Below are 24,265 nucleotides of genomic sequence, written 5' to 3' on the forward strand. Positions count from 1 at the left end.
TTGAAGCTCTGCCAGAATCAACCTTTGGTATCGATTTAAAGTTGAAACTTAGCAATCGAGTTGTCAACATTCCAACCGGACATTTAAATTCCAAATGGACAGTTCGATCCGGCCGGACATTTCCATCAAAGCACAGAGCCTCCCATCCAGCAGTAAATGGAGTTCCAATTGTATCTTCATCTCTCTAGCATGAGTATTTATTGTTATAGTTTTGTAAAAGGCGTTCGCTTAAAAAAGCTTTAAATTCCATCATTCGCTTAAAAGCAGTTTAAATTCCATCGCTCATCAAAGCAGTTTAAATTCCATCAACCATTTTGGCCGAACAGCCTGTTTATACTGACATAAATTGTTAAAGTCCTCACCCGTCTGAGGCAAGAAAAGAACTTACTTGGGAGATATTCCTCACCCAAATTCACAATCGTTTGTTTGCAGAAATCAGTAACTTGGGGCGCAAGTTATCTACTCCAAACTAAGTCTGCTAGAATTTTTATTGCTAGCAGTGGCACGCTCGCACACCAAAGAAAGCTGACTTGTCGACCAGTTTATGGTTCTCAAGGCAGTGAGGAACTTTGCCCTTCCATCACAGGAGTGAACGCCAAACGGGCAAACACAACCCTACTACACTTTTTGTTCCTACAAATAATACCCAATTTTTATTAGTAAAAACCAATGATTAGGATCCAACTCATCAAGTTACCTTATTAAGTTCAATATCTGATTTATTATCATTTTTTGATGCAAAAATACCCCTATTTATATTTCAACCTGTAATGGGGTGGTGGTTTAATTTTTGATTGCCAAAATACCCTTACGTTTTTTTCTAACTTTTTTAAAGAAATAATATAGGAGCTCGGCTATACTCGGTTGTTTCTAATTTTTTAAAAAAGATATAGTCTAGCCGAACGGCTATACTCTGCTTTTCTATTTTGTTAAAGACGCGCTATACTGGTTTTGCCAATTTTTCAAAGATATAGTATAGCCCTCGGCTATACTTTGTTTTTATTAAATTTTTTAAAAAGATATAGTATAGCCGCATACGACTATACTCTGTTTTAACTATTTTTTAAAAAGGAAATAGTATAGTTGCTACATGATACCCTTTTAAAAAAAAAAATTATTTAAAGAAATAGTATCTTCATTGAGGCCACGTCAGTAATTTTAACAAATTTTTTGACAGAATTAACGGTAGGGGGCAAAGTAAGTGAGACACAAAACATCGGTCATGGGGGAAAAGTGGGTAATTTTAACTTTCAGAGGGCAAACTGAGATTTGATCATAGTTTCAAGGGGCACTACAATAAATAAGCGTTTTAAAAAAAAAGAAATAGTATAGCCGCACGGCTAGACGCTGTTTTAACTTTATGTTTTATAAAAGAAATAGTATAGCCGGACGGCTATACTCTGTTTTTCATAATTTTTTAAAATTCATTCAAGAGATATTGAGCTTTACTCTCCTTAAATCATCAGACAAAATTCATCTTGCAGTACAAAGTAGTTCAGAGATCATTTGACACCAACCGTAAATTGGCACATGCTTCATGCATGTTGATAAAGTACACGAACATATATTTATAACTAATATACAAATGTTAATAATGATTAGTAAACCGAAGTTTCGAATGTTAAATATAATGATTTATAGAGTAGAATAGGCCCATAAATAAAACCCTCTTGTAGCATTGCGGTGGCTTCAAATCATTTTGATAATAGCCTCTGAGAATTTTTCACAGATTTTCCAACTGCAGACATAGATTTCTCTTATTTGGGGTTTAACTGCTTCTGCCGCATTCTTTTAATAAGAAACACACCTCTTCCTTGAAAAATGAAACGGCACCACATAAGTGAACAAGAAGTCTACTACTTGTACCATGAGACGATGACAGAAAGCAATGGCATTCTGAAAAGTAAATCATAACCTTACAGGAGAGGACTGACTATCAACAATATTCTGAATCGGACAAGTAACCCAACGTTATAATAGAGTGCCATGACCAATTTCAAAGAAGCACGTAATAGTTCAGCATATTACGATCAGCATCAAAAGATTTTAGCGAATTGATCAGCATCAAAAGATTTCTCATGTGCATATACGATCTGCAAGCAGAGTATCATGTGAATAAATTTGTATTATAATTACCAAAAAACTTAGTCAACAACGCACATAACTTACTCTACCTGCTGGAACAGAGAGCGAGCAGCGGAAAGTAGAAAAAAAGGTAAATTTGCTCCTGGCAGAGAGCCGCGCCAAAGATTACATGATGCAACTCTAAGCTTCAGAGAGCTCATAAAATAATCCTTGATGGCAGGTGTGCTTTGCCCAATTTGATGGAAAGAGAAAGAGAGAGGAGCATCATACATGAAAGACACATCCATGGAGACAGGAAACATAGCAATCGACACAAAAAACAAACATAAATGTAAAACCACTACAACAGACCAGGTGCCAACAAGAAAACATTCAGTACTCATCTATGTTTTTTATCTTCAACTTCTTAAATTTTTTAGAATCAGTAATACCGCCATACTATAGCTGCGCAGATATACTCGGTTTGTCTATTTTTTTATATGAAGAAATAGCTATACTCTGCTTTTTTCCAATTGTATTAAAATAAATAGTATAGCCGTACAGCTATACTCGGTTTGTTCCAATTTTTTTTACAAATACTATAGCCGAACGGCTATACCCTTTTTGAATTTTTATTTAAAGAACCCGTATAGCCGACCGGCTATACTCTGTTTTTTTTTTTTTTTTTCCAATTCTTATTAGCCTTTTTTTTTTGTCAAGATTCTTATTAGCCTTGATTCAGCTATGTTTTCTGTCCTGCTGCTGAGTCATTCCGCGGCGAGAATCGTCTTTGTAGACTACCAGTTACTTGAAATTGACCAAGGAACACTTGATCTTCTCACCCAAAAGACAGATACAAAACCACCTATTCTTGTTTTAATTGCTGTTTCTGAGGGGTCATCTGACACATCTCCCACCAGATGCACTTCAAACACCTATGAATATTAAAGTCTTCTGGAAACAGGAGATGGTGGATTTGAGATAAGACGGGCCAAGGAATGAATGGGATCCTATCAGTGTAAATTATACATCCGGCACAACATCCAGGCCGAAATGGGTTGTTTACAATCACCGGGGTGCTTATCTTAACGCGTTGTCTACGGTTCTGCTTTATGGAATAGGCTCAATGCCTGTTTATCTATGGACTGTGCCTATGTTTCACTGCAATGGGTGGTGCCTCACTTGGGGGGTGGCTGCTCAGGGTGGAACTAACATCTGCCTCAGGAAAGTCAATCCAAAACACATATTTGACAACATAGTTCAATACATTGGGACACACATGGGAGGGGCACCAACTGTCTTGAACATGATTGTTAATTCACCGGTCAGTGACTGGAGGCCAGTTCCTCACAAGGTGGAAATAATGACGGGCGGTTCACCACCCCCACCACAGCTCCTTTTCAAGATGGAAGAATTGGGGTTTGGAGTAAATCACTTGTATGGTCAAACAGAAACTTATGGTCCAGGGACTTATTGCTCATGGAAACGAGAGTGGGATTCTCTGCCTTCCATTGAAAGATCAAAGCTTAAAGCTCGACAAGGGGTGCGGCATCTTGGTTTGGAAGAGGTTGACATAAAAGATCTTGTAACTATGGAAAGTGTAACACCTGATAGTAATACAGTGGATGAGATTATGTTAAGGGGAAACACTGTTATGAGTGGTTATCTTAAAGACTTGAAAGCAACAGGAAGCTTTAAGAGGTGGATGGTTGAGGAGCGGGGATCTAGCTGTGAAACATCCAGAAAATTACATCGATCGAAGTGAAGGACCGGTTGAAAGATATAATCATATACGGGGCAGAGAACATAAGTACAGTTGAGGTGGAAACAGTTTTGTTTAGCCATCCAGCAGTTCTTGAGGCTGCAGTTGTTGCACGCACAGATAACCATTGGGAGCAGACTCTTTGCGCATTTGTGAAATGCAAGGAGGGATTGATCATCTGAATGCTAAAGACCTAATCGAATTCTGCCTGGATAATATGCCTCATTATATGGCTCCTCGGACAGTAATTTGCGATGATATACCAAAAACTGCAACCGGAAAGATACAGAAATTTATTCTCAGAGAAGAAGCAAAGGCCTTGGGGAGCCTCTCTTGAACAAGCTGCAACAAGTGTAATTGGAAGGTAAATTGTTGGCTCCTTATCTATTGTAAGAAAGGAAAGATTTTAATAAACCAAGCTATACCATTGCATCTATGTATGCTTAAGGTTCTCTAATGAAGCTACACTAGCATTGCATGTTTGTTGCAAATTATATCAAGGGAGCAGGAAATAGTACACCATAGCTCATGTAGTGGGATGTGCAGGATGTTTATGGACATCAAGGCGGATAATGTAGGGATTAACAATCGAACCGCAGTAGAGGTAATTTCCAATCTTGATCCCACTTGAAATGAGAAACAACTTAGGATCAGAATAGTGAGCAGTAGGTTCCCCATTCAAATTCACAGCCAACACACCAGCATTCTTCTCCATATGCGGTCTGCCTGCTGCATACTGCTTCACGATTGCCAGAACCTTTCGAATAATAGGATATCTAAGTGCTAGATCCCAGTATGGTGTAACCTCCTGCCAATTTGGCATACAAAATGTCAATAAACCATGACAAAAAAAATCCATCCTTGTTCCATTCAAAACAGAACAACTGATGTGATTTTTCAGAAAACAAAGAGAAAATGAACATCACCGTGGCCAAAGCAATCCAGTACTGGCCTTCCCCATCATATCTGATATTATCAGGCATGCCTGGCAAATGGTCAATAAAATTTTCTACACTCCCTTTTTTACTGCCTTGTATATAGTATTTTCTACACCTTCTCCTGCAATATTAACCATTTAAGGCAACTTTGTCCATACTTTCAAATTAGAAAAAGAAAAAAATAATAAAGAAGAAGTCCTTAAGTTCTAAGAACTTACATGACAGTTTCACAGAACACAGCGAAGTTTTGATCTGGAGAGACTGCTACTCCGTTGGCAAAGTAGAGGTTGTGGACCAGAACTTTGGTCTCTTTGGTTGTTGGGTTGTAGCTCATCAATCTGCCATGGGGTCTGCCCCCTAAAATATCCGAGATGAAGTCTTTTAAGCTGTATTTGTGTGAAGCATCTGTGAAGTAAAGCATGCCATTTTGTGCTACATCTACGCAGTCTGTTAGCTTGAATTTTACACCCTCGGCCTCATCTGTCAACAGTTCTACTGTTCCGTTCTCACTTATCTTCAATAACCCCTGATTGAAAAAAATAATAATAACAAAAAGAAATATTGATATAATTATGAGGCCACCTCCCTCTTACAATATGCACATGAGATCAGGACCTACTTTTATGCATGTTGTGAAACTGTAGAAAACTTAGGTGGGGACTTGTCTTGCAAGGTGACATGAAAAGAACTATCTAGTTAAATCATAACAAGCGTTACATAAGACCCTAGGAGTTTTGTCAGTGAGAAGCAAGTTTCGATACGAGTTTTGTTCACAAGACTCTACTCTCAGAAAAATTCATATCAAGTGATATGTATAAGTAAATTACATATCGCACACCTATCAAGATTGTTGGCATAGCAGTGGGACACGAATACTAGTGGGGCTATACACAGTGTGTGCATGGACTTTACCAACTGAACCAACCTTCATTGTTACGTTTTTATTTTTGTTTTTGCTTTTCTGGGTAAGAATCTATGTTTACTTGAACTTTGACCAAATAATAAACATGAACAAATTTAGTATGCACTGATATTTAGGATCGAGCTGACCTTTTCTGTGTCAGCCACAAAGACCTCGTTCTTAAGGCCGTGAGCGAGTCCAAGCGGCCTCCCACCGGTGAAAACCCAGTTCTCCACCACCGAATCAGCAGCCGACTCGTTCAGCCTGACTCGCTTGACCCAGCCGTCAGCACAACCCGTGTAAATCAGCCCCGACTTTGAGTCATAAGCCACGTCTTCGGGCGCCACCAAAGCCCCAGCACCCACAAACTCCGACCCTTTGAGCATGTGGGCATTACGCGTTGGAGCAGCCGCGACTCGCTGAGTCAACTCGTGGAGGGGTAGAGGAGCTGGGTCCAGCGAGTCGAGTTGGTAGATGAGCAGAGCTATTGCCAGTGGACCCAGAACTGAGAAGATAAGAAAAGCTGAGGGCCATGATAATGGAGATGAGGACGATGTTTTGGTTGTGGGAATGGGAGTGTGATGAGATGGTTGGGTTGGGGAAGGCGAGTCGCTTGAAGTTGAGTTGGACATTGTCACGTACTGAGTTAATAATGGTGATCAACTCGTCCCAGAAAATCGATGGAGGATACGAGGGGAGTGGTATACAATTGAGCCGTGTGAGAATATATAATTGAGCCGTCCCAGAAAAATCTTTTTTTTTTCCAAAAAGGAAAAAAACCTGCTAGTCACTCTCTCCCCTGCCTTCTTCTCTTCCTCCTTAACTTACTCAAGTTTTATATAAAAAAACAGCAAAAGAATTAATGCAAAATATTTATTTGAAGTGTTTTGCTGCATTTCTTTCTTTGATCGTGACATGCAGGAACTAGACATGCCTTTAATGCTTGGAAAGGAAAATGAAAATGATTTCGTTCCCTTAAATGGACTTGTGTTAAAAAGAATCTATCACGAACTCAGGAGATAAGCATGAAAACTTGTCACATTTACATCATAATTAAAATATCAGAAAGAAAAATTAAAATATACCAAACACTGAGAAAATATATGTTGACTTTGTGACCAAGAGAAAGCACCATCGCATCGTGCATGCCAAACCAGACAAGTTATTGTTCTATTGTGACATAAGAACAATTGCCCTAGCAATTTTCACAAAAATATCTATAAAAATATGAGTCTGCAGGGTTCACTGACTCGGACATGACCGTTAATTAACGTTGGGTTGGTAGTTTTCTCTATTGTATGTGTTCAGATTACAGTAGTGTCTGTGGAGTTTTTATTGGCTGCACTGCATGCTTGCAGAGATTGTGCAGGTGGGTTGGGGTGAGTGAGTGAGCGCTGGGTTGCTCTTGCTTGCTGGTGACTTATCTTGCGTATGGATATGGATGAGAATCAGATGGTGCTTATTTAGACCAAGATTTTTCCCAAGACAGGGCCCACTGACGTCGCATTTGGACCTCAGCATTTTCTTGTCTTGACCCAAAGTGAATCAAACCAACAAATCTGTTTGCCAATTGTCAAATCAAATGCCATATTGGGCTAGGGATTATTGGCCTTCTCCCTCAAATTTGTTTTTTTCTATCTTCCCAATTGGGCTAGCTAATTCCCATATATAACAAAAGCAGGCAATTTCTCCCCACAAAACGTTAGGATCTCTCTAGAACTTGCATCAGCCCCACCAGCCCCGTAATGCACTATAGTTTGTATTAAAAAAGGGATCCCCACTCCTCCTTTCTCAACTTACACTCTCTTTTATTTTTTAATACTTTTTAATTAATTTTATTTTTTCTCTTTCCTATTCTACCCTTACTCTACATGAATTTCAGTTTACTTCACTTTTATATTAGTTTTTTTTAATATACTTAATTTTCCAACTTGCACTCCATTTTTAGTTTTTTTTTTCTTTAATCTAGTAAGAAATTAAGTTTTTGTTTTTCCCTTTAATACTGAAAATGGAGTGTAAGTTGAAAAATTAAGTACAAAGAAAAAGAAATAATATAAAAGTGAAGTAAAAAAGAAATTAATGTAGGATAATGATAGAATAGGAAAGAGAAAGAACAAAATTTATTAAAAAGTATTAAAAAGCAAAAGGGAGTGTAAATAGAGAAAATAAAAGTGGGGAAATCAGCTCCCTTAAAAAATATATATATTACCAACAAGGACGGTCCTTAGTAAGGTGTCATTTTTTTTTTAAAGCCCAAAATTTATAATACAACCCACCCAAGCTTGTTCATATAATACCCATTCATACGTAATCCCTTTATGTAAGATAAATTTAGCCCAACACATTCATATTCAGGGATATATATATATATAACATAGAAAATGTGTTTCGTACCACATTATATACAATAGCTGCTTGTTCCTCAAGCAACAGCCATTGTCGGGTATTGTTGAATGTTGAGGCGAAGCATGTAAGGATGGAATATCGAGCCGCAGAAAATCTGATTTCCGATCTTGATCACACTTGAAACTAGTGACAATCCTGGATCATAATAATGTGAAATCAAATTTCCATCTAAATCAACGGCCAAAACGCCACCGTTCTTCTCTACATTGGGTCTCCCTGTGTACTTCTCCATAATTCCCATAACTTTTCTGATGAAAGGATATCTAACAGCTAAATCCCAAGCCAATGTAGGTGCCTGCATCAAAAGTTGCACAAAACAAAAACTAGGATTTTAGTATAAGCCCTTTAGAAGGAAATGCTTTTTGAAAAAAAAGTGGGAACATTTTTTATTTACCATTGACAATGCAATCCAGTAATGGCCCTCTCCATCATATCTGATGTTATCTGGCAAGCCTGGCAGCTGATCGATAAAAGCCTCCACACTTCCCTTTTTCTCCCCTTGTACGTAATACTTTCTACATCGCCTCCTATAACATGCACAAACAAAAAAACAGTCTAACATGTTACATTATCACCCTATCAATCTAGATCACACATTTAGACAACAGAACATCGTAAACTAACATCGTACATGGGGGTTTCACAGAAGATTACGTGGCTTTGATCCGGCGAAACCACCACTCCATTAGCAAAGTAGAGATCGCGAACCAGCACTGTGGTCTGTTTGGTTGCTGAGTCATAGCTCATGAATCTACCATAAGGCCGACCCTCCAAAAAGTCCCAAACAAAGTGTTTTAAGTTGTACTTGTATGAAGCATCTGTGAAATAAATCGTACCATCCACAGCTACATCTACACCGTCTGTAATTCCAAATTTTACACCCTCAGCCTCGTCTGTCAGCAGCTTTACCTCACCCTCACTCGTTACATTCAGCAGGCCCTGCCATAAATTTCATTTTATTATGCACAACTTGCACCCATACCCCACCTCATATAAGGTCAGTCTTTCTTAAGCAGATACATTATCTCAAAATAATGTTCAAGTTTTACACTGATTACATTATTAGTTTTTCCAGTTTCTAAAGATGTCACAAGTTTCTTTGTTCATAATTTAAAAAAAAAATGTAAATTTGGCTTACACCCTTCAAATTCAACTTACCTTACTTGCAACCATTCATTTTTTGTTCCTATAAATAATACCCAATTTTTATAAGTAAAAACCAATGACTAGGATCGAACTCATCAAGTTACCTTATTAAGCTCAATATCTTATTTATTATCATTTTTTGATTGCCAAAATGCGCTATTTATATTTCAACGTGTAATGGGGTGGTGTTTTAATTTTTGGTTCCCCAATTTATTGTGGTGATTCCCTCTAAAAATTTTGTCCAAAAAATGTGTTTTATTATTAAAATTAAAACAATGTCTTGGCCAAAAAATGCAGCTTTCCTTATTGCCTTTTTGAAATTTTGTTCCATCTTTCCTAGATAATAATCTACATATTTTAGAACTTGGATCTCATTTCTTGTACCTAGATTTTTCATGGATAATAATCTACCTATTATTTTTATTATAAATTATTGTGTATTTACATTTTCTATAAATTATTGTGTACCTATTATTTTTGTTATAAATAATTGTGTATCTACATTTTCTATAAATTATTGTGTACCTATTTTTCTGTAAATTTTTTTGGTAAACAATATATCTATATTTTTTTACATATATATATTTATATTTTTCATAGGTACATTATTGGATATGTAATTTACATAATTTTTTTTTTTTAGTTTGCAATTTTAGGTACAATATGTTAGAGGGAATGACAACCAAAAGAAATGGGGTGATTGATATGCTATTAATATGGAGTATTAATTACAATTATGACAGTTAATGAAATGCTTGAAATAAATTATAAATAAATTATGAAGTCTGGTGGCAACGATGTAAAAACATAGAAATATTATGACATTTTATATTCTGTTGGTGATTTAAATTTGAAATTGTATTTTACACATAGATTTATAGAGTATAGAGTATAAGTCTAGGAAATAGAAAATGTAAAGACCTATATTGGACAAGTGAAAAAAAAAAAAGAAACTGAGTTTCCACATTTGTATTTATTCGTCGGGCTCATCAACGGTGTAACATAAACTTTAGTTTTTTAAAGCCCATTTAGATATGAGCGTGGATCCATGACACAAGTAATTTTTACACAAGTTTTCAACCATTAGATTAGGCCAAAATGAATGGCTGAGATTAAACAAACTAATTATTTCTTTTTTAAACAATTATAGATATTAGACCTTTGATTATCGTAACTATTATAATGTTTTTAACCAAATAAATATTGAAGAGAAACAACCAAATAACAAAAAAATATTTAACATTTCCTACGTGTACCAACCTCATCGGCATCAGCGACGACAACTTCATTGTGAAGTCCGAAAGCGAGCCCGAGAGGTCTGCCGCCCGTGTTGACCCAGCTCTCCACCACAAACTCGGGATTTTCCGAGTCGTTGAGTTTAACTCGATTGAGCCACCCGTCTTCACAACCCGTGTAAATGAGCCCCGACCCGGAATGATAAGCCACGTCTTCGGGGGCCCGCAAGAGCCCAAAGCCCACACGCTCTGACCCTCGAAGCATGCGAGGATTGTGAGCAGGAGCCCTCCTGGTTAAGCGACGAGTCAACTCGTGATAAGGCAGAGGGGCTGGGTCGAACGAGTCGAGTTGGTAGATGAGCGTCGCGGTGATGATGGGAAGTATTAGGATTAGAAACAGAGAAGTTGTGGCTGAGGGCCATGAGTTTGAGGGTTGGGTTTGGGTAGCCGACTCGGGCGAGCCTGCAGGGTTCTTTGACTCGGACATGAACTAAGTGATCAAGCTATAGTCAATTGGAGAGAAATAAATAAATGGGTTGGTCGGTCGGTCCATTTAGAATTATAAACGGGTTGGTTGGTGTATTGTTGTATTGAGAACTCAGTTTCCACGTTTTCACCAATTTGAACGTCCAAAGCATGATTTCAATATTGTTAATTTGTTGTTTGGGTTATTTTGACTGGTGGGTTTCTGAAGACGCTGGTGAGGGAGTGGTGGAGCTGGTGTTGGGATGGGGTTGAAGACGAAATGACTATTTTGCTCTTATACAGTATAGCCGGACGGCTATACTCTGTTTTCCGACATTTAAAAAGAAATAGTATCGCCGCGCGGTGTTAAGGAAATAGTACAGCCGCTCGGCTATAAGCTGTTTTTAGATTTCATAAAGCCGCTCGGCTCTACTTGTCCGTACTTTTTTGTTAAAGAAATAGCGGCTCTACTCGTTTTGTCCGTACTTTTTTGTTTCGAAGAAATAGTATAGCCGTACGGCTATACTCTGTTTTTTAAAACTTTTCGTCAAAGAAATAGTACAGCCGTTCGGATATACTCTGTTTGCTATAATTTTTAAAATGAAATAGTATAGCCGCACGGCTATACTATGTTTTATTTTTTAAAAAGAAATAGTATAGCCGAACGGTATACTAAGTTTTATTTAATTTTTTATTTTTAAAATAGTATAGCCGGACGGCTATACGCTGTTTTTTTTTTAATTGTCAAATCAAATGCCCATATCAGAGATTAGGCATCTTATTCTTGGCCTCCCACAAGATTGGCCTTCTCCCTTGGAACAAATTTGTGTATCTTCGCAGTTGGGCTAGGCAAATCCCCAAATATCATAACTTTTGGAACCATAAAACCAGGTAATGTCCCTTCACAAAACTCTATAATCTCTCTAGAACTTGCCTCAACAGCACCACCAAACCCCTCCTTCAACTTCACAAAAGCACAAGGAGTCTCCCCCAAAACCTCTTCATATTTTCCCACAACAGCAGCCTCCAAAACTGCCTCCACCTCAAGGGTGCTGAATGTACCCATCTCTCATGAGCTGGTTTTGAATTCTACAGATAACCCAGCATCAAAGTGTTGCCTCTGAACATAATCTCCCCCATTGATTTCCCATCAAATGCCATACTTTCCATTGTTTTTTGGATCCTTCACATCAACCCCTTCCATCACCACCAGATTATACTGAGACTGCATTTTAAACGTATAGCCTATTTATAGATACTTTAAAAATATTCTATTCATATAGTATAGTATATTCATATACTTTTAAATAGGCTCATGTTGTAGGTTAAGAAGGTTAACAAAATGAGGCTCGCTGAGTACATTGAAGCAATGAGTGGTGTGAAGGTTTGGTCACAAGTTCTTAGAACTTATCCTGTTCATCTTTTCTCTTTTGTCTAGGAGGTATGTCTAATTGATTACACTGAAATTTATCACTTTCAAGTGCAGGTTAGTATACGAGGACAATGGACAGCTGCTTAATATACTTGGCATTATCCATCGATATGATGTATCTATTTCATCTGATTTTATATGGTGAAGAACTTTGCATTCCATATTTTTATAACTTATTAACAAAGAACTACCTTATACCTTCTAAAGGGAGTCCAGCATTGTGCATACCTATTTCATCTTCTTGTCACTGTAATTTAAGAAGTTGTTGGACAGTAACTTGCTGATTTTTCAATGAGATATGATGTGGAGTTGGAGCTTTCTTTTCTTCTCATGGTTTCTCTTTTTCGGTAAGAAAAAATAAATAATGACACTGATGTCGGAGATCTTCTGAAGCTGGTAAGAGAGAATTTTGTATCCTTCAATGCGTTCTTCCTATCTGGTTTTGTACACATATTGAGAGTTCAAATCTCAGATTTTTCACTCTACAACGTGTGATGATTCCCTTGTAGCACCGCAGGACACGAGACCTCTAGAACTGTAAGCATGAAATTTCTTATGAATGGATGTTTACTCTTAGCTACAGAAGATGAGTCTACAGTTGAAATTGTTACAGAAATAGATAGGAGCAGAGCAGACATCAATTTTATATACCGTAGAGCCGCGCGGCTATATTATGTCTTTAATTGTTTAAAAAAAATCGTGCACCCGGCGGGCTATACTCGGGTTTTTAACATTTTTTCGACCAAATAGTATAGCCGGACGGCTATAATCATTTTCAAAATTTTTAAAATACTCTTTTTTATCTTATTTTTTTGTTAAAGTAATAGTATAGCCGGCCGGCTATACCCTTTTTAAAAAAAGAAAAGAAATAGTATAACCGCTCGGCTATACGCTGTTTTTCCCATTTTTTAAAAGAAATAGTATAGCCGAGCGACTAAACTCGGTTTTTTCAACTTTTAAAAAAGAAATAGTATAGCCGACCGGCTATACTATGTTTTTAATTTTTTGTTAAAGAAATAGTACAGTCGATCGGCTACACGCTGTTTTTAAATCTTTTAAAAGAAATAGTAAAGCCGGTCGGCTATACTGGGTTTTTTGTAATAATTTGTTTAAAAGAAATAGGTTTTTTCTTACTTTTTTGTTAAAGAAATAGAGGCTATACTCGGAGAAGACTTGGGGGAATTGAACCATGCAGATTCCCTTCTGATGGCTAGCACACCGTCATCCACTCCCCAGTAGCAACATTTTACAGATTTGAATCAATGGTCAATAAGTTTTCTGGTGTGGGGATGGGTTGGACATGAAATGCCCATTTTGCCATTAAATTTAACAGCAAATATAACGGTGCTAACGGAAGTGGAATTCATGAACTCTAGAAGCCATTTTACGAATTCAAATTGAGGTACAAATTCAGAAACTAGTGCTACAATTGAGCGTTATGGCAATTGCTCTTATAATATGATATGACTATTATGGCAAAATGGTTGTCACAATATTCACTTTGAGACTTCAATTTCATGATTGACATCCTAAGCATCTCCTTTTGTAACATAAGTTACTTCAAATCTATGGAGAACTTAGATTTGGAAGAGCATCATAGTATAATAATTATGTTTCCCGAGCACACGCAATGGAGCCGTAGACAATCAATCCAATCCACGAAATAATTTGATCTATGGACAACATCGTTGTGGTAAAGGTTGTAATGCCAGAGGAATCATTACCGCAAGGCATAGAGGGGGAGGTCATAAGCGTCTATACCGTAAAATAGATTTTCGACGGAATGAAAAAGACATATATGGTAGAATCGTAACTATAGAATACGACCCTAATCGAAATGCATATTGTTCGATTTCCTGCAATGTAACAAAGAAAAAGAAAAACACTATTGTAACCTTATTATAGTATACCCAAAAAAGTAATAAGTAATTAATCATCCACACCACTACCTAAATACTGAAAGTTTTCATGTAAAACCAACAAACCTGTTTGCCAATTGTCAAATCCAATGGCTATAATCAGAGATTAGGCATCTTATTCTTGGCCTCCCACAAGATTGGCCTTCTCCCTCAGAACAAATTTTTGTATCTTCCCAGTTGGGCTAGGCAAATCCCCAAATATCACAACTTTTGGAACCATAAAACCAGGCAATTTCCCCTCACAAAACTCTATAATCTCTCTAGAACTTGCTTCACCACCACCACCAAACGCCTCCTTCAACTTCACAAAAGCACAAGGAGTCTCCCCCAAAACCTCATCATGTCTCCCCACAACAGCAGCCTGCAAAACTTGTGGATGAGTCAGCAAAACTGCCTCCACCTCAAGGGTGCTGATAACCTCACCACCACAAATGATAATATCCCTTGCCCTGTCTTTCATCTGAATGTACCCATCTGGATGCCTCACTGCCAGGTCACCAGTCCTATACCATCCACCCTTGAAAACTTCATGAACTGGTTTTGAATTCTCTAGATAATCCAGCATCAAAGTGTTGCCTCTGAACATAATCTCCCCCATTGTTTTCCCATCAAATTCCACACTTTCCATGGTGTTTGGATCCTTCACATCAACCCCTTCCATCATCAGATTGTACTGAGATTGCTTTTGACCAGGCTTGCATGGTGTGACAATTGCTGGCCCAAGGGCCTCTGTCATGCCATATCCATGGCTCACATTGAATCCCAGCTCTGCAACCTTGGTCAAAATCTGAGGTGCTGGCAATGCACCAGCAACAATAATCGCCACCCTTGATTTTATTTCCCTGGTTTGGTCATTTTCTGAGGCATCTGCTAGGATGTTCAAAATAGAAGGTGCACCACACATGTGTGTTACCTTGTGGAGATGAATTGCTTCAAAAATGAGTTTGGCTGAGACATTTCTGAGGCAGATGTTGGTGCCTCCAAGAGCAGCAACAGCCCAAGGGAAGCACCAACCGTTGCACCGAAACATTTCGACTGTCCATAAGAACACTGGCATTTTTCTCATGTCACTTTGAAAAATGGCTGCCAATGAATTAAGATACACAGCTCTGTGGCTGTATAAAACTCCCTTGGGATTTCCAGTTGAGCCAGAAGTGTAACTCACTGAAATTGGGTCACATTCATTGTTGGGTCTTAGAATCTGAAAGTTGGGCTCTGCTTTTGCCTGCAGCAGGTCATTGTAATTCAGGGTACCTGGTGGAAGGTCAAGATCAATGGGAGAAGATGATGATGATGATTGGTCAAACTCTGGGATAAGAATGAGCAGAGGTGGATTGGACTTTGTTTGGGACAATATGTCCAGTGCTTGGAGGACAACTTCAATGTACTGATGATCTACAAGAATGGCTTTGGCCTCCAACTGTTGTAATATCAATGATAATGTGGGAGAGTCCAGCCTAATGTTAAGTGCACAAAGAATTGCCCCTGCCATTGGAACGCTGAAATGAAGCTCATAGAGTGCTGGAATATTTGGTGCAAAAGCTGCAATCTGGCCGGGGAAGAAAATCAACAATTTTCATTACTTGGCTACTGTTAGGTACATTAGACCTGCCTCTAATATAAAGCATGTACAATCCACTATTGAGGTAGATTAACCAACTAACTACAAGTTTAGTAGTATTTTTCTTCATGTTATTAGAGAATGTTAAGTAATCGAATTCTCTTACTTCCAATTAAAAGAAAAATGGTGCTGTTAAACGAACTCTAAAATTAACCGAGTACCCCTTACTACCAAACTATTTATTGAATTACTAATTTATCCTAATATAAAATGACCAAAAGGATATATTAAATTGTGAAACAAATGTAATTTTTAATAAGTACACACTACTCACCATATTCAACCCTAATCAAACGTAAGAGAAAAACCTACACTAAATTATAGCATGTTATGTCTCCAGGACTCCTTTTTTCTTGGATTTTTTCCTGATATATATGTTTCATGATTTCTTTATAACTTTAATTCCCTGTGGCATTTGCCATTTGGCTTATAAACCCCTACACTAGTAGTGATGGATGACAGAATCATCACTGCAGCCCGAAAATTATGATTCAAACAACTTTTTGTCTAATTGACTGCAATCGTTATTTGAGTTGTACTTGTCCTTACAGAGAAGAAGATTGGTAACAAAACAAGAAGCAAATTTAAGAGGGTTGATTGTCTTCGTTATGCCAACCATGATATCAACTACTAAAGATCATAAGAAGCACAGAAACCGTCACAAGGACAACAAGGTGGGTTAAGGAGCAAGTTCAGCAGCCAGGTGGGTTTAGTGGTCTGATAGTGTTCGGCAGTCAGCTCTCGAATGAGTTTGGTGTTATGTGATAAAATATATTAGGGTGTAGTAGGGGTATTTTTGGTAGTTAAATGGGGTATACTTAGTTAATTTTACATTTTAATTTAATTTATTAAGGTGTATTTAGATTATATGATGTACTAAGTTAATTTTAGGATTCGGTTAACACCCAAAAAATAAAAAAACCAAAATGGAATTATGAGAAATATTTCTTTTTATGTATGATAAAACTATATTATTTACTCTTGCTAACACTAAATTAAAAGTAGATAGAAGCTAGACTAGATTATAGTAGTTAGTCGACTTGAGCCTACTTTTTTTTCGGTGTATGTGTGTATGCGCGCATATATTTCTAGAGGGCCTATCTTTCTTTGACTGACTCTGGGTTTTGTACTACATTATGTACTACTTCGATTGTGATTGCTCTACCAAAAAGAAATGTGAACATCTCCTCTTCTCTCCTTCATTACTTTTCTCTATTGGACAATATAGCATTACAATATTCAAGATGTTCACACTAAAGAGCGTACCCAACACAAAAAGCATCGGCTTTTGACATGATCCCACTTCAAATTAGCAACTAAATTAAAAGCAAAATTAATCAATCAATGACATGATCTTGAATTATCTTATAATTAGTGACATAATCAATTAGTGACATGACCATTAAGTTATAATAATCAACTTATATGTGCGGTTGCAGTTTATTGTATTGTTAAAGATTAGTGTCACAATACTGGTTCTGTTCAGGATGTGATGTCATAGCTAGGTATGCAGATTTTATACGACTAATTATGCTAGACTTTTTTTTTTCTTTTTCATAAGGGACTCTCTTATTTTGGGATCACGTCATCACCCGTCTAATCACTTTCATAAGTAAAATTGATTCCTAGTATTTGCGGTAAGACCAACTTAAGAAGAAGTTATAGAATAATACGATTGTTCGACCACCTAGTATAATTTATTCACAGGTCATGCTATAAGTGGATTATCTCTCCAACATAAGGCCGGGTGGAATTCCAATGCAGGAATTCCACTTAGTCCAACCGTTTCACTTAAAACTATCTTCTTGTTTTTATTAGGATCACTCTTGCTATTGAAGTGCATGAATGCGTGTAACGCATGCAGTACTAAAAAGGGCACTTGACTGACGTAACTTTTGGGCTTTAGTAAGTGTTTGTGTTTCCATTGATTTCTTATTCTCAATAAAGATAGGGAGAGTGGTGTCTGTATTCTCATCCTTTTGTTCTAGTCTCTACCTATCCTTATCTTTGTCTGCCTGGGTCCAGAAGAAGAAAAGAAAAACAAACAACCGACAACTAGAGATAAACAAAGACATCAAAAGCTACGCTCGTCAGTCACCTTGGACGCACATGCATGAATTACTTTGTATTGATCTCTTTTGCTAGATTCACAATATGATTTCCACTATTTTTAACATACTATCCATCGACCATATAAGTATGTGAATCTTGATTATCGATTAAATTGGTTATTGTCTTAATATATGAATGATTCAAACTTACGCGTAGTCTCATAATAAGTATTTGTCTAACAACATAAAGTTAGTAAACGAACATTACCCTATTTGTATTATATACAGATGCATGTGAATTTCATAACAGATTTACATTATACATGTGCGTGAGCGCAACCTCTACTATTTCACTACATTAAAAAAATAAAATCTAATAGTAAAGAAGGAGCTTTGTGGTGATCAAAGTTTTCCATTAGTTGAAATCATGCTAGACCACTACTTTTTATTTTGTCATAGCTTAGCTAGCAAAAGAGATCAATATAATAAAGAAAGAAGAATCAAGAAACAAACGGAAGTACAAGTTTCTAGAGTTGTTTATATAATAATTTTGTAGCTATATATATATATATATTCTAAGGATTCCTCAAATAAATTATTTAAGGGATATCTTTTAGGGTATGCTACGAATTTTTTTCCTAATGATCCAAATCATCTATTGTTTAAGTCTACATTCATAGATCATCCTTGCAACAAATTAGAGAAATCGAAAACCGTTTCGACATCCAATTATATCATACAAAATCAATAAACAAGGTGCTTCAAGGAAAATACTAAAATTTCAATAACACAATTGAGTAGTCAAATGATATCGGATTCAAGTGATTTTTTATAGAAATTATCTTTGAATGATTATCTAAAACATAGATTGTTTGGATTAGTGAAATACAATGCAAAGTGGGTCCTATAAAGGTGTCCTTAAATAAACTTCCATTGAAGAATCATTCTATTTATATAATATATGCAGAGTATATGATGCATGTATGTGCCCGCAATTGCAGCTCTATGGTTCACAGATTAATTGAAGTTGGTCAGCCAGCCGTCATGGGACAGTTTTATATAAATAAAACGCCGACAGGCACATATAGCTAAGGAGGCTCACCATGTTACTTGGTGGTGCGATGATCATGGGGCTCATGGCCATTGTCCATTTGACCCGCCAATGTGTAAATAATATCGTCCCAAGTTGTATGTATTGACTTGTTAAATATTAAAAAAGATCAAACCCCGACAGTCACGCAATAAAGTACAATGGACTATTGACTTGCTAAAGTCTCAGTCTTTTTGGCAAACTAGTCATTGCCTATCGTTGGTTAATGATCGATGGCTTTGCAATATTCATGGCTACCTGGTTTCCTCACTGGTTTTAATCAAACAGATCAAATATCTACCTCTCTCTCTCTCCCTCTCTCTCTCGACACGACATGTCCATGCACTTCCTCCATTTGCCCTCGACTTACAATAAGTTTCTCTTGGAAAACACGAGACTTACTTAAGTTTATATAGACGTCCTAAAACATGTATTAGCTTACTCTAAGTACACTAACGGATTAATATACTTATAGTAATGCTTGAACTAAAAACACACAAAAGTTTGGGGTCAAACCACAAGATATATTCATGTTCATGAAAGAATTAAGATTAATAGCTACTCACAACGTCGTGGCGGGATATCCCCAGGTGGACAAAAGCTGAAGCGACCTTGAAACATCTTTGATGCGTCTCCTTCCATGAAAATCTCTGGCCACAGTAGACGATCGAAACCTTGTCGCCATAGACGACAGCTGCTCGCTCTAAGAAGCTTATAGGTGACAAGGGCATGTAGTTTGCTGAGCACTGAACAAGACAACCCTTACTCATGGTTTGTTACGTCTAGCTTATAGGGTCTTCCGCATAATATGATTCTACATAAGTTAGGCTATATATATATATAGAAGAAACCATGTGTATCTCGTTGCTTCCTCCCCTGACTCGGCACATAAAAAGAAGAAAATAAAATAAATGAGTTAATCATGCAAATTCTTTTTGGGTGTCTCGCGTGAGAGTAATTAATTAAGATAAGGACGAATGCTTAGTGGAATCATATGTATAGTTCTTGATTTATTCTTGATCACTCTCTAAATTTTATTTTTTTTCCTATCCCGTACGTATAATTTCTTGTATTTTGCAATTAAACAGCTATTTGGTTCCAAAAGCACAAATACAGAGAACCCGATTTAGTTTGCAGGTTAGAGGCTTCAAAATTGGTATAAAAAAATACATTTTTGGGAATGTAATACCTCTTACATGTCCCAGGAATATGATTTTTGTGCGTTCATTAACATTTCACCGTTTAAATGGTGTGGCGGTTGCAATATTCTATGAAAGAGACCATTGAAATTGAAAAGTCATAATAAAAAAATGACATATAGAATTTCAGCCCAAAATAATGCGACCCGGGCCCAAGCCCAAGCCCAATAGTTAACATATAGTCCTTTTAACAATTTCATTTCCTTCTAATTTGTGGGGAGACCAAGAAAGAATATTCAACAATGTATGCTTCTCTCTTTAAACAAAAACGGTACTTGGCACGTTGGCATTGAATTCCTCACCTAAATGATGGGGTCGACGGTCGTGACTGAAAATTTATTGGTTTTTTTTTGGGTCAATGAAAAGTTATTGGTCAAATAAAAAATAATCCTATTTACACTTGGAGTAAGACATAATGATGAGGTAACTCTTATTAAGAAAAACTTAGTTGCAATAGGAGTAATACTATTTTACTATTCTTAACTAATAATGTTATGTCACGTGAAAGTGTTATCACACATGCTATAACGTTATTAACTAAGAACAGCAAAATAGTTATATCCCCGTTTATTAGAACTCTTTCTCCTCTTATTGATAAAGAAATCCCTTTTGCAAGTTTGTGATTTCAAATAGTTCCCATTGCCCCCACGGAAACTGATATATCCTCTGATATTTTCCTTTTCCTGTAGCCAGACATATTTTTACACAGACAAAATAAAAAGTTTCAAATACATAGAGAGTGTGAGCGAAAGATAAGAATCTATGACAAGAATGAAACAAAGAAGTAAGAAATAGTAAGAAAATTATACTACTGGGGTAACTTTGATCAATCACATTCACCTTGATTTCTATAGACTTGGTTTTAGACTGTGTGGTCAAAAGAAGAGATATTCACTGTTCCTGCCCTTATCCTTCAATTTTGAAATTTCAATCGATTGACGTGTTTCGAGGGGGAACTAGTCACTCCGTACGCAAACCTTTCAGATACTTTCTAGCGGCCTGCCCAAATACACCGTCACTAAAAATAACCCTCTTGTGCAATTTCCATAACTAAAACAAACTTAGAAGAAAAAAGCAAATACAATTAATAGGGTGGGTACTTTTCCAATTTGAGAAAATAGTCAAACAAAACCGCTTCCTCGCTGCGCTATATATACACATCCCCACGAAACCCAATCCACAGATCAAAAAGACATCAAACACTTTCGGAAAAGGAAAATGAAGTTACAGAGTCTTATCATTTTATCCCTAGCTTTGTTGTTGGGGATCTCAGCAGAGCAATGTGGGAGGCAAGCTGGAAATGCAGTGTGCCCCAATGGGCTGTGCTGCAGCGAATATGGGTGGTGCGGCAGCACAGCTGCTTATTGCGCCACTGGTTGCCAGAGCCAATGTGCCTCGACCCCTAAACCAACCCCAACCCCAACTCCAAGTGGTGGCGGTGGTGATGTCAGCAGCGTCGTTAGCTCAGCTGTTTTTGACCAGATGCTCAAGTACCGAAATGACGCGAGATGCAAAAGTAATGGGTTCTACAAGTATGATGCTTTCATTGCTGCTGCTCGGACTTTTAGTGGGTTTGGCACAACTGGGGATGTTACTGTCCGGAAGAGGGAGCTTGCTGCTTTCTTGGCTCAAACCTCTCATGAGACTACTGGTCAGTACTCTAAAATTAGTCATGATTGTTTGCTTGGTATAAAACTAGTTTAATGATCATTTTGACTTATGGAATTATATTGCGGATTACCTCTCAGTTAGGCACAGAGGCGGAGCTAGGATTTTTAGATTGGGGGACTAAATTTTTGGTCAATTTAAATCGGTTTTCTTATCTTTAAAAGAGGACCAACACTAATTTAATTGTAAAAATTTTATTCATTTTGATTATGCAGGAGGATGGGCAACTGCACCAGATGGACCATATGCATGGGGATATTGCTTTATCAATGAAAATAACCAAGATGTATATTGTACACCATCCGCCCAATACCCCTGCGCTGCCGGCAAGAAATATTACGGCAGAGGACCCATCCAACTCACGCAGTAAGTCTCTCTCTTATCTCTTCACCTAACGAGTTCTGGTCCATTGACTTGTTTACTTTGACTGACTTGTTTACTTGTTGACTTTTCTTCTAGCAACTACAACTATGGTCAAGCGGGTAAAGCAATCGGACAGGATCTGATAGCCAATCCGGATCTAGTGGCCACTGACCCGGTTGTATCATTCAGGACAGCTATATGGTTCTGGATGACCCCACAGGGAAACAAGCCATCGAGCCATGACGTCATCACTGGCAGGTGGAGCCCATCTGCTGCAGACACGTCGGCCGGTCGGGTCCCCGGGTATGGAGTGATCACCAATATAATCAACGGTGGGCTTGAATGTGGGCATGGCCAGGATGATAGGGTGGCTAGTAGGATTGGGTTCTACAAAAGGTATTCTGAGATTTTGGGAGTGAGCCCAGGGGACAACTTGGACTGTTACAACCAAAGGCCTTTTGCCTAAAAAAGACAAAAGGCTAAAATAATCTTATGAGCGGTCTACCAAATAATACAATAATCATCCTATGTAATAGGAAATGTCTCGTTTCTATTTCATAAATAAAAGCTTGTTACTTAGCATTTGCACTAATTTTCTTTAAATACAAGTGATATTACAAAAATAAAATAAAAAAATTTGAGAGCAACAAACACCAAATGAGCGAGTAAATAATTTTAAACATTCGAGTTATCAGTTAACCTTATACTACTCACTTGTCAATTATTATATAAAAAATGTCAAAGCATCGTTCTTTGTTTGATTCGATTGCCATGAAATTTAAACATAGAACATCCTCTAAATAAACTCTGTTTAATATACTAAAGGACAACTGTAATAACTAACTTTAAAATTCAATTTGTTACTTACTCCACTTGCTCTCTAAATTTATTAAGGTCATAATCTTTTGCAATTTACGATATGTCGTTTTTCATCAACATCCAGGCTTTTCATTTTGGGCCATTGCAAAAAACCGGGCTTTAGCGCTAACAATGTCAATAACGAATCTAAAGGAGTAAACCTCCCCATGACCCATCACAGCACCCGCAATCCCCAAATCTCCCCCCCTGCAAAACCCTAACACCTGCACAGAGCTTCCACCCACCAAAGAAGAAGAAGAAGAAGAAGAGGAAGAAATAGGGAAAATCCCACCATCACTTCGGTCCTCAGTTTCAACCTCACTTATCACAAAGCCATCTTCTTTAGTCCCAAACGAGTCCCCATCTCACAGACCCCATCACTTTCCCAAGAAAACCACCAAGAAAATCCTACCCCAACTTTCGGAGAAAACCAGAGAACCAACCTTCAGAAACCCCTTCACCTCCGCCAACCTCTCAGACGCGAAGAAGTTCTTCAACTCCATCGTCACCACCACAAAGTCCCACTTGACCTTCGCGTCCACAACGCCCTCCTCCAATCCTATGCCTCAATCTCCACCCTCAATGACTCCATCTCTCTCTTCAACCACATGATCAAAACCCACCCTCCTTTCTCTCCCGACCAATCGACCTACCACGTTTTGCTTTCCCAGTCCTGCAAAGCACCTGATCAGACCCTCAAACCCTGACCCCTCTTTCTCCTCTTTCCTGCACTCTCCTCTCTCCCTCAGTGTACAGTAAACAACGAAAAAAACAACCACCACTTTTCTCATCTTCCTCCATATGAATTGGCTGTCCCTAAACCCAAAACTAAAATATTCCAAATCTAATAAACCACCAAATTATGAATAAATCAAAATCTGACAAAAGGAAATACAGAATTGCTTGCCCTTAGTCTTACTTCCAATTTCAAAGCTCAAAACTTGCCTCTTTGGTTGTTGATTGGTGTGACTGATTAGTTACTAGTACTGGTGCGTTGCAGAAGAAGAGATTCTGTAACTGTAATATATTAAAATCATAAGTAAAATCATGTAATTGCAATCCATTAAAATCATATAATTACAAATCCGGTTAAAATTCATGTTAAAATCTCAATTGTATCTCAATTGAATACACCCCCCAAGTTCTT

General features: G+C 37.5%; 4 protein-coding genes, 1 long non-coding RNA gene and 1 pseudogene across 6 annotated transcripts; 2 read left to right on the plus strand and 4 right to left on the minus strand.

The window, feature by feature from the left end:
- Positions 1 to 1,619: 1,619 nt before the first annotated feature.
- LOC148914594 (uncharacterized) lies at positions 1,620 to 2,617 on the minus strand. The gene is made up of 2 exons (XR_016122884.1): positions 2,175 to 2,617; positions 1,620 to 2,093 (listed from the first exon to the last, which is right to left on the minus strand). It is a non-coding gene; the product is annotated as an uncharacterized LOC148914594 (long non-coding RNA).
- A 168-nt stretch (positions 2,618 to 2,785) lies between these two features.
- On the plus strand, positions 2,786 to 4,163 carry LOC103340434 (isovalerate--CoA ligase AAE2 pseudogene; annotated as a pseudogene).
- On the minus strand, positions 4,097 to 6,479 carry LOC103340348 (protein STRICTOSIDINE SYNTHASE-LIKE 5-like). Its single transcript, XM_008243750.3, has 4 exons — positions 5,815 to 6,479; positions 4,983 to 5,290; positions 4,753 to 4,885; positions 4,097 to 4,634 (listed from the first exon to the last, which is right to left on the minus strand). The coding sequence occupies exons 1-4, from the start codon at positions 6,295 to 6,297 to the stop codon at positions 4,353 to 4,355; spliced, it is 1,206 nt and encodes a 401-aa protein (XP_008241972.2). The 5' UTR covers positions 6,298 to 6,479; the 3' UTR covers positions 4,097 to 4,352.
- A 1,343-nt stretch (positions 6,480 to 7,822) lies between these two features.
- LOC103340350 (protein STRICTOSIDINE SYNTHASE-LIKE 5-like) lies at positions 7,823 to 11,156 on the minus strand. Its single transcript, XM_089043162.1, has 4 exons — positions 10,478 to 11,156; positions 8,703 to 9,010; positions 8,466 to 8,598; positions 7,823 to 8,366 (listed from the first exon to the last, which is right to left on the minus strand). Exons 1-4 carry the CDS (start codon positions 10,937 to 10,939, stop codon positions 8,088 to 8,090), a joined length of 1,182 nt encoding a protein of 393 aa, XP_088899288.1. The 5' UTR covers positions 10,940 to 11,156; the 3' UTR covers positions 7,823 to 8,087.
- A 2,706-nt stretch (positions 11,157 to 13,862) lies between these two features.
- Positions 13,863 to 19,844, minus strand: LOC103340351 (putative CoA ligase CCL13). Of its 2 annotated transcripts, XM_008243755.3 has the most exons (3): positions 19,597 to 19,844; positions 14,335 to 15,817; positions 13,863 to 14,205 (listed from the first exon to the last, which is right to left on the minus strand). In XM_008243755.3, the coding sequence occupies exons 1-2, from the start codon at positions 19,798 to 19,800 to the stop codon at positions 14,384 to 14,386; spliced, it is 1,638 nt and encodes a 545-aa protein (XP_008241977.2). In that variant the 5' UTR covers positions 19,801 to 19,844; the 3' UTR covers positions 13,863 to 14,205; positions 14,335 to 14,383. The 2 variants fall into 2 exon arrangements, with proteins under 2 accessions (XP_008241977.2, XP_008241976.2); XM_008243754.3 differs by lacking the exon at positions 13,863 to 14,205 and having other exon boundaries at positions 14,236 to 15,817.
- A 1,537-nt stretch (positions 19,845 to 21,381) lies between these two features.
- Positions 21,382 to 22,852, plus strand: LOC103340353 (endochitinase-like). Its single transcript, XM_008243757.3, has 3 exons — positions 21,382 to 21,880; positions 22,113 to 22,263; positions 22,357 to 22,852. Exons 1-3 carry the CDS (start codon positions 21,448 to 21,450, stop codon positions 22,724 to 22,726), a joined length of 954 nt encoding a protein of 317 aa, XP_008241979.2. The 5' UTR covers positions 21,382 to 21,447; the 3' UTR covers positions 22,727 to 22,852.
- The last annotated feature ends 1,413 nt before the right edge of the window (positions 22,853 to 24,265 follow it).

This window comes from Prunus mume, linkage group LG8 (assembly GCF_029339155.1).
Source record: "Prunus mume cultivar Tortuosa linkage group LG8, ASM2933915v1, whole genome shotgun sequence".
Lineage (NCBI taxonomy): Eukaryota > Viridiplantae > Streptophyta > Magnoliopsida > Rosales > Rosaceae > Prunus > Prunus mume.

Excerpts from the sequence above, each read along its gene's own strand:
- LOC103340348 (XM_008243750.3), bottom strand. The coding sequence starts at position 6,297 with ATGTCCAACTCAACTTCAAGCGACTCGCCTTCCCCAACCCAACCATCT. Across the intron at positions 5,291-5,814 it reads TTGTGGCTGACACAGAAAAG|GGGTTATTGAAGATAAGTGA; the intron begins GTCAGCTCGATC and ends TTTTTCAATCAG. Across the intron at positions 4,886-4,982 it reads GTGTTCTGTGAAACTGTCAT|GAGAAGGTGTAGAAAATACT; the intron begins GTAAGTTCTTAG and ends TTAATATTGCAG.
- LOC103340350 (XM_089043162.1), bottom strand. The coding sequence starts at position 10,939 with ATGTCCGAGTCAAAGAACCCTGCAGGCTCGCCCGAGTCGGCTACCCAA. Across the intron at positions 9,011-10,477 it reads TCGTCGCTGATGCCGATGAG|GGCCTGCTGAATGTAACGAG; the intron begins GTTGGTACACGT and ends AATTTATGGCAG. Across the intron at positions 8,367-8,465 it reads ACTGGATTGCATTGTCAATG|GCACCTACATTGGCTTGGGA; the intron begins GTAAATAAAAAA and ends CTTTTGATGCAG.
- LOC103340351 (XM_008243755.3), bottom strand. The coding sequence starts at position 19,800 with ATGAGTAAGGGTTGTCTTGTTCAGTGCTCAGCAAACTACATGCCCTTG. Across the intron at positions 15,818-19,596 it reads GGATATCCCGCCACGACGTT|ATTGCAGCTTTTGCACCAAA; the intron begins GTGAGTAGCTAT and ends TTCCCCGGCCAG.
- LOC103340353 (XM_008243757.3), top strand. The coding sequence starts at position 21,448 with ATGAAGTTACAGAGTCTTATCATTTTATCCCTAGCTTTGTTGTTGGGG. Across the intron at positions 21,881-22,112 it reads AACCTCTCATGAGACTACTG|GAGGATGGGCAACTGCACCA; the intron begins GTCAGTACTCTA and ends TTGATTATGCAG. Across the intron at positions 22,264-22,356 it reads GGACCCATCCAACTCACGCA|CAACTACAACTATGGTCAAG; the intron begins GTAAGTCTCTCT and ends CTTTTCTTCTAG.